Below are 14459 nucleotides of genomic sequence, written 5' to 3' on the forward strand. Positions count from 1 at the left end.
TGGGCTTGCCTGGTCAAGGCACATATGGGAGTTGATGCTTCCTGCTCCTCCCCCTTCTCTCTCTCTGTCTTTCTTTCTCTCTCCCTCCCTCTCTCTCTCCTTTCTAAAAAATGAATAAATTAAAAAAAAAAAAAAAAAAAAGAAGTGCTTATGTTCTGACTGGGCAGTGAGTTCAGTAGGGTGCAGGACTTGAGCGTGTGGCTGGGACCACAGTGTGGGGGGTGGCATGCACGGGGCCCTAGTACCAAGGTACCCACTATTGGTGTCATCTTCAGGGCGTTGCTTCTGCTCTGACAACAGGGTCCCATTCTCCCCGAGGTTCCCACCCCACCTTATTGTCTGCAGGGGTCAAGGCAAGGGGAAGCTGTGGTCACCAGGTCTTTTCTTTTCTTTTCTTTTTTTTTTTTTTTTTTTTTGCATTTTTCTGAAGCTGGAAACAGGGAGAGACAGTCAGACAGACTCCCGCATGCGCCCGACCGGGATCCACCCGGCACGCCCACCATGGGGCGACGCTCTGCCCATCCTGGGCGTCGCCATGTTGCGACCAGAGCCACTCTAGCACCTGGGGCAGAGGCCAAGGAGCCATCCCCAGCGCCCAGGCCATCTTTGCTCCAATGGAGCCTTGGCTGCGGAAGGGGAAGAGAGAGACAGAGAGGAAGGCGCGGCGGAGGGGTGGAGAAGCAAATGGACGCTTCTCCTGTGTGCCCTGGCTGGGAATCGAACCCGGGTCCTCCGCACGCTAGGCCCACGCTTTACCGCTGAGCCAACTGGCCAGGGCCACCAGGTCTTTTCTTTTGAGGCCAGAAGGGCCAGCCTTGCTGGTGAGGCTATCTGGACGCTGTGCCCACAGGTCTGCATTTCTAGCCTCTGTGGAAGAAATGGGGTGATCGATGACAGCGTTTTTTTCACCTTGGACTCCCTGAAGCTTCCAGAGGGGTATGTGCCACAGAGGTATGACGTGGTCAACGCCGTGGTAGTGGAGAGCAGTCAGTCATGCTACATGTGGAGGGCCCTGTGCGTGACTCCAGTGAACAAACGGTAAGGGGACCTACTGCGGGCTGGCGTGGGGAGGGATTGTGAGGGTGACGCAGGAGAGTGTGAGAGTTACTTACACTAGCCGATGGCCACTGTCCACATCCATGTCTATGCCCATGTCCTGGTAGGACAGTGGTGGAGGGGCTGTCTCCTCCCACGTGTTCATGATGCTTAATCAGAGGTTGATTAAAGGCTCCCTCTTACCTGTTTGACCTGGATGGTTTCCATATTTGGTGGGTTTATACCTTGTTTAACATGTTAGCATTTTATAGAACACACTGGACATGACTGATGTCCTGTGCCTGTGTCCTCCCAGTGGTGCCCACATGGCCTCCACATCTGACAGGCGGCTCCCAGAGCTCCCAGCATGACACACCCCATCTCTACCTTCCTCCTCAGCAATCGCTTCAGGGAGCTCACTGCGCTGCACAGGCCCTGATTGTCCTGCCCATCCACTCCTTTCCACACTGGAATGCAGCTCATTTTCTGCCCATCTCCATATGCAACAGCTGAATGGGGGGAGGGGGGTGTTGTGTTTGTGAGGGGCAGAACTGCTGGACGGGCTGACTGCTGCTCCAGCTGCGGGAGTAATTGAAGCGGCCTGCCTGGTCTGTCCTGTCCAGCAACCAGTTCAGGCCTCAGGGCCTCTGTCTTGTCTGGGTGTCATGTTCCTTCCCAGCATGGACCTCTTAACACTTTCTGTGACTTATGCTTTCAGAGGAGTGTCTTGGTGGGCACACCAGCATCTGCTGCATGCAGTGGGTGGGCACAGCCAGCTGGCTCCTGGCTGTGGTCAGTTCCTTCCTGGCCAGCCCCTTCAGTCGGTCCTGGGTTACAGTGGGAGTCGGCAGCCATCCTCTAGGGGTGCTGGTCATCCCTGGGCTGGTGACTAACCCCAGGCCTGGTCCATAAGTCTTCTCCCTTTTCTGCTTCAAATAGCTATCTTCACAGGGCAGAGGGAGGGCTCCACCTTTGACGTCAAGCCTGGCTGTGAGCCAGGCCTAAACTCCTAAGTCCAGGTGTCCTTGTGCCATCACAGTGGCACTTGGATGTGAGTAGAGGAAGGGACTTGCTGGATCCAGGGGAGCGCAACAAACACCCATCTTGAAAGCATGGGATCAGCGGCTGCCCCGTGTGCTCACTGTCTCAGACACAGGAGGGGGTCTGGCACAGAGGGGGCCACATTTCTGCCCCCACACTATCCCCAGCTTCCTGTCTGACCATTTTTCTACACGAGCCCATCTAGACACCACAGCTATAGCCACTCAGACCCACTATCCAGCTACTAACTTGAATGTCCAAAGTACAGCACTAGTGCAATGTGCCCACTGTGTGTGCCAAGCAGAGCACCTGCCCTTCTATGGACCCCGCCCCTCCTGCCATCTTCCCCATTGGCCAAGGTAGTGGGGGTTGGGGCAAAAACCTGCATGTCATTCCTAACCATGTCATCCTAACCCTGTGACCACACAAAGCCTAATCTCATGGAGCTTGTGCTGCCCATCGCTGTGGAACCAGCACACAGGGACACAGACTGAAGCAAATACAGTGTTTTTAATGGAACTGTCTGCTGACCCAGTCGCCTCACACTTTCCTGCTGACTCTTCTTACGTGATTCAGGGCTGTTAGTAATGGTACTAGGGGCAGTTAGTCATGTGCGGACAAGGGACAGCGCAGGTCCTAAGGTAGATCAGCGTGCTCTGCTCTTGAGATAGATGACAGGCCATCTGCCTCCTTCTGGGTCTCTGCATTCCTGTGGGAGGCTGAGTGATTCAAGCTGTCTCTTGTCTTCATCTCTGGGTTCCTCCTGTATGCTGATTTCTTGCATTTCTCAAGGACTTGGGTTGGGTCTGAGCACTCTACAGTCATGCCTGTGGACTGCTGCATTTGGTCTGGTTTCAAGACCTGGCATCCGGGCTAGGAAAGGCATCAGCTGGCACCCTGTGCCTGGAAAAGCACTCAGACAAGTCTACACTGTAAAGAGTTGAGGGTATGTCTGTTGTCTATCCCTTACAACCCCACTCCTCCATAGCAGATTTGTCAGCTGTGCGGCCCCTGAGGCTTGACCGTGTCCACTGCTGCACTCTCAGCCACCCGGCCTGCCGGTACTTGTGCTGGAGAAGAGGAAGGGAAGGGGTGGCCTAGGAAGACAGGGAATTTGAGGGGCAGCATCTAGCTGAGGGGGGGTCATGAGTGTGGTGAGAATGTCACTGCATGTGGACAGAGGCTAGGAATGCATAGGCTCTGAATGTAGCTGCAGGTGAGTAAGGTGGGGAGCATGCCAGGTAGGCCTCCTGGGGGCAGCGCTCAGGTGAACAGTGTCTGAACCAAAGGGAATCAGGTCCAGGCTCAGGGAGGAGAAAAACTTCTCATTTAATTGTTTTCAAATACTGGGAAGCAACAAAACTCTTCCCAAATGTAAGCCTGCTGAGTCCCTGATAAGCAACACCCTTCCCTACCCCTCCCGAGGCCCAGGACCTCTTTTGAGGTGTCACCACTGGTTGCCTCCTCCTCTCTGGAGTTTGTAGGACTGCCATTCTTGTCCCTGAGGATGACTGCTATCCTCCTTGCAGACCTTCAGAATTGGAGGGTCAATGTCTGGTCACCTCTCTGGGGTGCACTTTGTCCCTTATCCAGCAGGGCAGCTTGTCCTTCCACTGGTGCTTTAGGTCTGGAGGAGAGGCAGGTAGGGGGAGGGTGTGGTGCCTCGAGGCAGCCGCACAGGATGGTGACATGGTTGCTGGGTCTTTCTCCAGAGACAATTCCACCTCCACCAAGGTCGAGGCTGCTGAAGAGGCCTGTGAGGCCCTGTTACTAAAAAACAAAGGCAACATTGAAGTCACGAGAATGACGAACTTTGGAGCGCTGACAGAGGGCGAGAGTAAGAACATGGTGATCTGCATAGAGTAAGTGCACTCATGTGAAGTTATGGGAATGGGTCTCAAGCTGTGAGTTAAGAAATTCTATAGAGCCTGACCTGTTGTGGCGCAGTGGATAAAGCATCGACCTGAAAATGCTGAGGTCGCCGGTTCGAAACCCTGGCCTTGCCTGGTCAAGGCACATATGGGAGTTGATGCTTTCAGCCCCTCCCCCCTGTCTCTCTCTCTCTCTCTCTCTCTCTCTCTCTCTCTCCATTTCTCTCTCTTCTCTAAAAATGAATAAAATAAAATAAAATGATTTAAAAAAAAAAAGAAATTCTATAGAACCAACTGTACTTTGCTCATTTTTTCCTTTATGAAAATGTCCAACCCAAAACCTTCTTTTTACTTATAAAGGTATTTGCAGCTGCCAGTTCAGTAGTTACTTTGAGTTCTGTACTCTAGTGTAACTAAATATTTTAGCATCAGAAGTTCTGTTCATGGCTAGTTCCCTTTGTGCAGGAATAAAGGAGATGTTCCTCAAAACCTGGTCAGCTGCAAGCTGGCTGGCTGGGACAAAAGCAGACAGTTCCGGCTCCACATCCTGAGGAGAACCAAGTGCTGCACACCAGCACCTTCTGGCTCTGGCCCTAAGAAGGGAGAAGACTTCTCAGATGAGAGTGTTGGCTCAGTAGACAGCTGCCGAGACCCCAGAGTCGAACAGACATCAGAGCGCAGCCTGGCCCACAGCACACCAGTCTCTCCAGGTAGACACTCCGTCAGCCTCCTGAGCCCCGGCCAGGCTAGGCCTAGGGTCCCTAGATGCTGCCAGTTCTTCAGTTCTAGACCTTCTCTGATGTTTTGGGGTTGGGGACAGGGACAAAAGTCGCTCAACAATACCTGGACGTGTGTCAGACATTCTAAATTGTGGAAAAGCTGACTACTTTCAGCTTGCTTTGTGTCATCCCAATCTGGTGCTTGGCTGTGTGTCCAAGATGTACCTTGGTCTACAGGTGTACCACCACTGTCAAAAATAATTTACCGGCCCTGGCCCGTTGGCTCAGCGGTAGAGCGTCGGCCTGGCGTGCAGGGGACCCGGGTTCGATTCCCGGCCAGGGCACATAGGAGAAGCGCCCATTTGCTTCTCCACCCCCGCCCCCCGCCCTCCTTCCTCTCTGTCTCTCTCTTCCCCTCCCGCAGCCAAGGCTCCATTGGAGCAAAGATGGCCCGGGTGCTGGGGATGGCTCCTTGGCCTCTGCCCCAGGCACTAGAGTGGCTCTGGTCACGCGGCAGAGCGACGCCCCGGAGGGGCAGAGCATCGCCCCCTGGTGGGCAGAGCAGTCGCCCCCTGGTGGGCGTGCTGGGTGGATCCCGGTCGGGCGCATGCGGGAGTCTGTCTGACTGTCTCTTCCCGTTTCCAGCTTCAGAAAAATACAAAAAAATAAATAAATAAAAATAATTTACCTTAGCCTGACCTGTGGTGGCACAGTGGATAAAGCGTCAACCTGGAAATGCTGAGGTCGCCGGTTCAAAACCCTGGGCTTGCCTGGTCAAGGCACATATGGGAGTTGATGCTTCCAGCTCCTCCTCACCTTCTCCCTCTCTGTCTCTCTCTCTCTCCCTTTCTCTCTCCTCTCTAAAATGAATAAAAAATAATAATAATAATTTATCTTTGTTCTAATTTCATCTCCCCAACGACCATCCCTGTAAAGAAGATGGAGAAAAAGAGCCGAGTGTCTCGAGGAAGGAGCCAATACAGACAGAACCCAGCGGGCTCATCCCTCCTGGCGAAAAAACCCTGATTTTGGTCATTTGTGAGGCAAAGTACGTGGCTGGAGGGTTTGCAGTGAGTGTGCCTCGGGGACATGGGCATGTCTATCTTTTAGGTCCCATGTATGGTCCTTCTGGGTTCGATATTATAAACAGTATCTGCAGCTCTTTCAATGGGACTCATAAGAACAAGTGTTGGTGGAGGTGGTAGCTTGAGCGAGTTCAGCCGCACGAGGCAGTGCCCCTGCCCAGCCTGGCAGTGGCCCCCACTCGTCCCCTGGCTTCTGAGTGATAGAGGACAGGCTGGACACCCTCAGCCTGTGGGAGCTGGGCCATCTCCTCCTCTCCTGCCTCCTTCCCCTTGTCCTGAGCTCCTGCTGCTGCCTGCTGGTCGCCTGTCAACTGGCCATTTTGGCTGCAGGTCTTCCCTTGTCTGCCATCTACACTTGCTAATTATATAAATCTTTTTAAAACGGGGACCTGAGTATTCCCGGCCTTGGTTCAAGCCAGCACTGCCCAACCCCAGTGACACCTAAGGCTTCTTCAACCAGTGCCATGTGAGGCGGCCGCTCTTCATGACCTTTGACACATGATGATGCAGGACCAGGAGTGGCATTGGGGACACAGGTGTCCATCAGCCTGGTCAGTATGACAGCAGGAGAGTGGTTAGGAAGCAAAGTGAAGATCAGTTTCTGATTGTGTTGGACGATTCTGATTGAAACTTGGGAAAATGAAAACATTTCCTACTGTTCTTCAGTTTGAGAATTACAAAAAAGACTTGGATGCTTGACTTTGTCTTGGGAAAGTATTACATTGCTTGTAGAAAGTCCCTTTTTTCTCTATGAAAAGAATTGTTCAAAGCGCAGGACACGGTCTAGGAGCTCTGGCTTTCCTCGTGCATGCGTGGAGAGCTGTGCTGAGCCTACCGCTCACATCTGGAACCAGTGCTGATCTGTGTCTTGTGTCTCCTAGAGCTTCCGGCCGCTGCAGGGAGCTCCTCCTGCTCTGCTTCTCCAGTTTCCTGATCGGGCGCTTCCTTGAGGTGAATGTGGTGAGTGTGGAGGAGTCCCTGATCTCCGTGCGAGAGCCGTTCTTGTGGAAGAAGTCTAAAAGTCCCCAGGCGCCACCTCCCATGAAAACCACAGTTGTCGTGACCACGCAGAAAAGGTACTGGGACAGGAAAGACAGCACGGCCGGGTGTGCACTCTCGCTTGCAGAGTGAATGTGGGGGCTCTTTCAACTCTTGCATTTGGGGGACAAAGTGTTTGCACAAAACCATGCCTGAGGGGTGTCAGGGTGCAGCCCACAGGGTGTGTGAGGATGAGAGGTGGGCCTTCAACACCCCAGCTGGTCTCAGGGTGACCCTCCCAGATGGTGACCTTTTCCTTTGCTCCCACCACCTGTTATCTTCCTGGCAGCCCAGCCATCATCCGAGACAGCCCATGTCCCGTGTGGGAGCCCAGAGGCAAATGACTGGTGTGGCCTTTGTAAGTTGTCATAGCACCCAAGTGTCACTTGTATTTGGGGCAGCAGGGCTGGTTGGCTTCTTGAAGAATGAAACTCAGAACAACACTGTTGTTTGCTGGGGCTGTGGGGTCACCCAGATGTCAACTATATCATCTCAAGGGCGCTACAGGTCCAAAACCTCTGGAAAGTTTGGTGCCAAAAAATCTGACCTCTGTGGATGTGATGGTATTTCAAGCCTTGTCCTGTGCGCTGTGAACACTTGCCCGCAGCTGTGATCGCGATGGGTTATCTCAGGAACCACCCAGAACCCACAGGGGACATGTACTACCTACTTCTCCAGGATGGGGAAGTCCTGAATTTCAGATACATCTTGCCCAATAGCAGTTTCAGATAAGCTGTCTTGGGTTTTGACTAGTTTTACAGCAGAAGAAAAATCTATTAGCAGAGAGTGTTGTGAGGCTGTTGACCTCCGGGGTTGAACAAGGGAGGTATGTGACCTGGGTCAGCCTCTTAGCCTGAGATTCAGTCACATTTGGAAAGTCATAGTCCTCCTTGGTGTGGTGCTGAGGTCTGTCAAGTGTGCAGGATCTGGCATGACCAGTAATGATGGTCATTGGTCAGTCAGGGTATGCTCGGGGGCAGGACCTAGAACCTGGGGACGAGAAGTTCCCATGGCATTCAGGAAAGTCCCAGAAGCTTCTCAGAACCCTGGCTATTGTTAGAGTTTCACCAGGCACCTTCCGAGTGGAAATTGCTTAACCTAGGAGTGAAATTGACCAGGACAGGTGTTTAATCCCCTGGTCAGTCACTTCCTTTGGAATATTAATGATTGTCATTGTGCATGAGTTTCTCTGAGACAAGAGACATTCCTGTCCTCAACTTAGTGACCCAGAGTGCCTGTCCTGTTGGATCAGGTGTCCCAAGGCATCCTTGGCACCCAGTGTCTGCACTGCCCCCCCACTGCCACGCCCTGGCGGCCCTGCGCATCCAGAGCAGTGTGTTCGTGTGTTCACACTGAGGACACTCTTGGCTGAGCCTGCAGGCGCTCCAGGCTGCAAGCAGCACGATCTGTCCACTCGCCCCTTGAGGCCGTGTGATCAGAGGGGCCATTCAGGCCACTTAGCTGAATGTGTGAGGGGGATGATCTGTCCCCATCTCAGGTTCACGTCAGAAATGAGTACTTTGCTGTCACTTACTGACTGCCTCCTGCTTTCTACACACACTGCACATGTGTGCCCATCTAGCCCTTGCACACCACTGGGGGAAAGGGGTCCCTGTAATGGCCTCCAGGGCGTCCCTGCCAAGAAGCTGACCTGAAAGAACCCACATATGTGGTGACTGCTAGGGAACAAGGAAGGAGGCACTAGCCTCATCCACTCAGGCAAAAGTGTGAGCAAGTTAGAACAGGGCCATGCCAGTGGCAGCCCTTACTTAGGTCAGATGCTCCTCTGAAGCAACATGCTCCCTGCCGCATGTTGGCATATTGGACTTGCCCATAGTAGTGGTGATGATGTTCTTCATGCCGGTGGCTGACTCAGTTACTTCCCAGGGAAGGCGGAGCGCGGGGGCTACGCTGACCTGCCCAGAGGACTAGGAAGCTGAGCACGGGAGCCTGACAGGGCTGCTGCCACCAGTGTGCTTGCAGTCGTGCTGAGGGTCCCTGTGGTCACATCTCATTGGGCATTGCTGTCAGTGTTCAGGTCACTGGAAGCTTAGAAATAGTTGTTTCAGACCTGCTGGTCTGAAACAGGGTCCTTGTGCGCTGGCCCACCTCTGTTGTAGGTGAGGCCACGCTGCCCCTCCATTTGGACTCGAGAGGACCTAGTGGGACCTGATGGGGAGGATAGCCCAGAGCTGAAGTAGACGTTGTCACCCTGCTGATGCCACCAGCAGCTCTCCTCCTGACTTGTGACTAATGAGTTTGGGTGTGAGAGTAAAATGTTTGTATCAGGTGCTGTGTGACTAAGAATCATTTCCAACTGTGAATTTCTTTTTTAAGGAACTCAAGACGCCAGCTTCCAAGTTTCCTTCCCCAGTATCCAATACCTGAACGACTGAAGAAATGCGTGGAGCAAAAAATTGACATACTGACTTTCCAGCCCTTACTTGCAGAGGTAAGGGAAGTGCCTGATGAGAGGCACCAACGTGTCACTACCCCAAGCATTCTGGCAAAATCCGGACAGACCCTGTCAGGTGCAGCCCTCAGCCTGCTCCACTTTTGCCAGGGGCAGCTGGGAACCCTGTGGTTGTCTCTGCCCTCCGAGTGTCCTGTTGAGACAACTTACACTGTGTGTGATCATTGATACGATTTGGTTTAAACCTGCCATCTTACTGTTTGTTTTTTTTGTTTGTTTGTTTGTTTTTGTATTTTTCTGAAGCTGGAAACGGGGAGAGACAGTCAGACAGACTCCCGCATGCGCCCGACCGGGATCCACCCGGCATGCCCACCAGGGGCGACGCTCTGCCCACCAGGGGGCGATGCTCTGCCCCTCCGGGGCGTCGCTCTTCCGCTACCAGAGCCACTCTAGCGCCTGGGGCAGAGACCAAGGGGCCATCCCCAGCGCCCGGGCCATCTTTGCTCCAATGGAGCCTTGGCTGCGGGAGGGGAAGAGAGAGACAGAGAGGAAGGAGGTGGGGGGTGTGGAGAAGCAAATGGGCACTTCTCCTATGTGCCCTGGCTGGGAATCGAACCCAGGTCCCCCGCACGCCAGGCTGACGCTCTACCACTGAGCCAACTGGCCAGGGCCCTGTTTGTTTTTTATTCACGTTTTCCACTTATTTTTATGATTGCTGACTTCCTGTCTGGACTGATGTGTTTTCCTTTGTAGTTTGCACAGTTGCCTCAGGCCTTCAAGCTTTGGTGGGGAAGGAGGCTCCACTTTTCTCTCCTTGGCTTTTTTTTTAATGTTGTGAGGTTCCAGGGGTCGTCCAAACTTTTTATAAAAACCGCCCACTTTTGCAGTGCTAGTCAACCTGCGTGGGATTCAAGTAATTTAACAACCGGTTCTCTGCCCTTTTAAGTACAAAAGTATGACTGTTTTAAGTATAAAAAAAAACAATATACCAAAAGTTTGTTTATTATTTCATGCATTTAATACTTAAATAAGAACAATAAAAAGGTACACCAAACTAGGTTGCTATAAGAAAAAGTTTAAAAATATTAATGAAAAAATATTAAATACCTGACCAAAAAAAGAGTAAAATTGTTATTTAAGATATTTCCATATTGCTTCTTTTTTTTCTTTTTTTTCTTTTTTGACAGAGACAGACGGAGAGTAGACGGACAGATAGGGACAGACAGACAGGAAGGGAGAGAGATGAGAAGCATCAATTCTTTGTTGCGGCATCTTAGTTGTTCATTGATTGCTTTCTCATATGTGCTTTAACAGGGGCTACAGCAGAGCGAGTGATCCCTTGCTCAAGCCAGTGACCTTGGGCTCAAGCCAGCAACCATGGGCTTCAAGCCAGTGACATTTAGGCTCAAGCCAGCAACCATGGGGTCAGGTCTATGATCCCACACTCAAGCCAGCGACCCCATGCTCAAGCTGGGTTTCGAACCTGGGTCCTCCGCGTCCTAAGTCCAATGCTCTATCCACTGTGCCATGGCCTGGTCAGGCTCCATATTGCTTCTTGATTGGCATCCTCACTTGCTATTTTTTCACCTATGGATGGAATGAACATCACTACGGGTGCTTAGAATAGGCTGTTGCGCAGATGAACATTAAAAAAGTAAGAAATGTAGGCCCTGGACGGTTGGCTCGGAGGTGGAGCGTCGGCCTGGCGTGCGGGGGACCCGGGTTCGATTCCTGGCCACGGCATATGGGAGAGGCGCCCATTTGCTTCTCCACCCCCCCCCTCCTTCCTCTCTGTCTCTCTCTTCCCCTCCCATAGCCGGGGCTCCATTGGAGCGAGGATGGCCCGGGCGCTGGGGATGGCTCCTTGGCCTCTGCCCCAGGCGCTGGAGTGGCTCTGGTCGCGGCAGGGCGGCCCCCAGAGGGGCAGAGCGTCGCCCCTGGTGGGCGTGCCGGGTGGATCCCGGTTGGGCGCGTGCGGGAGTCTGTCTGACTGTCTCTCCCCATTTCCAGCTTTTAGAAAATTAAAAGTGAAAAAGAAAAAAAAAAGTAAGAAATGTAAATTTGTAATTTCCACATTGCACAGCTACCCAAGCACCCATCTTAGAACTCTGGTTATGAGTGCCATTTTAACAACTAGTTTGCCAAACTCAACAAAAAATTAGGTATCGGTTCTGCTGAGCTGGTGTGAACCAGCTGAATCCCGCCACTGCCTGTATAAGCATTTTGAAGATGGATCCTATGCTGCTTGTGTAGTTACCAGTCCTGGTGCCCTGTGCCCGGTTGACCCTGCTTCCACGGGTGCTCATGCAAACAGACTGGACTGCCTTCGAGTGCTCAGTGGCATTCATGTCTGCAGAAGTCCCAGGATGCTGAGCACCCGCCCTGGCACACCTGCTCTGCTTCCTACCTCTGCCCTTCCGCACACAATTGGGCTTCTCCTGATGCTTTTAAGATGGTCTCTTTATCACTAGTTTTAAGATATTTGTTTTATACATGTCTTGGGGCAGTTTTTTTCACATTTCTTGGGGTTCTTTGAGCTTCTTGGCTATGTGGGCTGATTGCTTTCCTCTGATGTAGATTTTTGTGCATTGTCCTCAGATACCCTTCCTGCCGTCCCCCCACACCCCTGGTTCTCTGCTTGTTTTCCAGTCTCCTATTGTTGAGCTCATCCCTTCTCACTGCGCGCATTCCTTCTCGCTGTGTTGTGTTTTGGACGGTTTCTGTTACTGCATCTTCAAGGTCACTATTTTTTTTCTTTTGCAGTGTGTAGTCCTGTTCACTGTATTTTTTGTGAGACTTTATTTTTTCTGAGACTTTTTTTTTCCTGCAGTTCAGTTTGGGTCTTTTTACGTCTCTGTGTCTGTGTTTCAGGAGCTCCATTTTTCCTCACCTTGCTGGGTATCAGCGGCCCAGTTCTAACAAAAGCTTGATGTTCTCTTGTCTCCCGAGCTAGCACACTGTCTCTGGTGCTTGGTTTTCTCCTCATTGTGGGTCTTGTGCAGCTGCTGACAATCCTGGGTTTTATTTCGTTGAGCTTCGTTGTGGGACACAGTTGAGTTCCTTGGAAACAGTTGGATACTTTTACGCTTTAAAGCTTGTTAGGTGGGAACGGAGAGCACTGGTGGGCTGCTGACACTGCATTCAAGCTGGGGTCACTGTCCCCAGCCCTGCTGAGCTCTGGCAATTGCCCCTTGAATCCACTGGTTCAGGTTTGCCCCCAGGAGGCATTTTTGGTTGTCATAACTAGGGCGCTAATAACATCTAGAGGGTAGAGGTTAGGGATGTTCCTAAATATTCTATGGTACCCAGGATGGCCCCACCTTGAGGGCAGGGCAGCCCGCTGCCAGCAGCACCGCTGAGGCTGAGGAACAGCCCCAACCTGACGAGGTTGTTTACACAAGAGCACTGGCCGAGCACCGCTCTCTGTACTGGCGTTCAGCCCCCTCGGCCTCTGTGAAACCCAGCTCTACCTCCTCATACCCAGGCTACATGGCCCCTGGTTCTGTCCCTGTGCCGGAGTCTGCAAACTGTCCAGCATTGTGGAGCAGTTGTAAGGCTCACAGGGATGGTGTCCCGACCTCCGGACCACTGTCCTGTGTGGCCTATGGTCCCTGGTTGCAACATCATTTCCTGTGTTGAGTGTCAGCAGCTTGGACTTGGCCGCCCTCCTGAGCATGGTGTCTGGGTGTGGGCGTGCACATGTGTCCTGTGTGCTCACTAACCTGGGTGTGTTTCAGCTTTTGAACATGTCCAACTACAAGGAGAAGTTCTCCACACTGCTCTGGCTGGAGGAGATCCACGCGGAAACCGAGCTGAGGGAGTACAACATGAGTGGAGTCATCCTGAAGAGGAACGGGGACCTGCTGGTGCTCGAGGTCCCTGGGCTGGCTGAGAGCCGGCCTTCTCTGTATGCAGGTGGGTGTGGCCAGTTGGGAAGGAATAGTTTTAACGGGCAACACCATAGTCACACTAGCCCATTTCTCAGTCTGGGTGAAAGGGTGATCAGTTACCTAGCATCTATCCCCCCACCCTGATGTTGGGCCATGCTGGGCTGCCAGGGTCACTCAGCATGTGTTTCTCACCAGGTGATAAACTGGTTCTGAAAACGCAGGAGTATAACGGGCACGTCGTCGAGTACATCGCCTATGTGGTAAAGGTGAGAGGTTGCCGGCAGGGGCTTCCTAGGTGTTGACTTCCTGGGTGTGGACCATGTTCTGGAAAATTTGAGGATAAAGTGCAAATTTAAGTAAATTTAATGCATAAAGAGAAGGTGGTTTCTATAGAAATCCTGTTGTTTTTGACCATTGATTGCATGTGAGTCAGGACGTTTGCATTTGGGCAGATTTGGGCATTCTGAGTCTGTTCCCAAGGAGAGAGCCTCCGAGCAAACACACCAAGCTGACTATGGCACTAGTGCAGCCATGGGAGTGGCATCGGTGTGCCGGGCACTCCTGCCCTGGATGGTGCAGGGGTCGGTGAGGGGTACCCAGTGTGGAACTCTGAACATAGCCAGGCCTGACTGCAACGCTGTGCCATGAGGGGTCAGGGCGTCGGGGGTCCCAGGAGAGGCCACACTGCATCTCACTGCCCTGTTTGCTGCATGCTGTACTGAAATAGGGGCCATTTCACCCAGCTCAGCTCAGCATGTGACCTTCCTTTAAAGACATAGCGGGTGGATGTCAGGTGTGAAGAAGGTGGCAGGTACTCCAGGCAGTGGGCGATTCCCAGTGGAAACCAGTGCTGAGTGAGGATACGAGCAAGTGACATCTGAGGGGGCCACCAGCGTGGAAGGTCGTTTCAGAATGCCTGCAGGACATGCACGGGCCCAAGCGGCAGGAAGCCTCTAGCCGACAGCACAGAGGCGTTTCTGAGAGGCAAGAGCGACATCACATTTCCTCCCTTTCTGTTTTACCCTCTCCAGAAGTGCAGTCTTCACTTCAGAAACATCTGTCTGCTTCATTAAAGCTGCCTGTTGTTTGTGTGACCTCAGGCTAACTTATGTTTGTCTTCCCGTCTTTTCTTTTATAGCGATAGACAATCCGATTGGAAGGGAGATGAGAAGCATCAACTCATAGTTACGGCACTTTAGTTCATAGATTGCTTTCTCATATGTGCCTTGACTGGAGGGCTCCAGCCAAGTCAGAGACCCCTTGCTAAGCCAGTGACCTTGGGATTATATTGATGATCCCCTGGTCAAGCTGGCTACACCAGGGTTTTAAACCTGGGACCTCAGCGTCCTAGGTCAGTGCTCTGTTCA

At 52.4% G+C, this 14459-nt stretch overlaps 1 protein-coding gene across 1 annotated transcript in view; it reads left to right on the forward strand.

Annotated features, from left to right (window-relative positions):
- The window catches only part of MOV10L1 (Mov10 like RNA helicase 1), a 57811-nt gene that overhangs the window by 19849 nt on the left and 23503 nt on the right, over nucleotides 1–14459 (forward strand). Inside the window, exons 5-12 of the mRNA XM_066361302.1 lie at nucleotides 851–1038; nucleotides 3789–3938; nucleotides 4413–4657; nucleotides 5603–5714; nucleotides 6633–6827; nucleotides 9127–9241; nucleotides 12940–13117; nucleotides 13288–13358. Of these exons, the coding sequence (XP_066217399.1) occupies nucleotides 851–1038; nucleotides 3789–3938; nucleotides 4413–4657; nucleotides 5603–5714; nucleotides 6633–6827; nucleotides 9127–9241; nucleotides 12940–13117; nucleotides 13288–13358 (1254 nt within the window). The remainder of the gene's footprint in view (nucleotides 1–850; nucleotides 1039–3788; nucleotides 3939–4412; nucleotides 4658–5602; nucleotides 5715–6632; nucleotides 6828–9126; nucleotides 9242–12939; nucleotides 13118–13287; nucleotides 13359–14459) is intronic.

This window comes from Saccopteryx leptura, chromosome 1 (genome assembly GCF_036850995.1).
Source record: "Saccopteryx leptura isolate mSacLep1 chromosome 1, mSacLep1_pri_phased_curated, whole genome shotgun sequence".
Taxonomy (NCBI): Eukaryota; Metazoa; Chordata; class Mammalia; order Chiroptera; family Emballonuridae; genus Saccopteryx; species Saccopteryx leptura.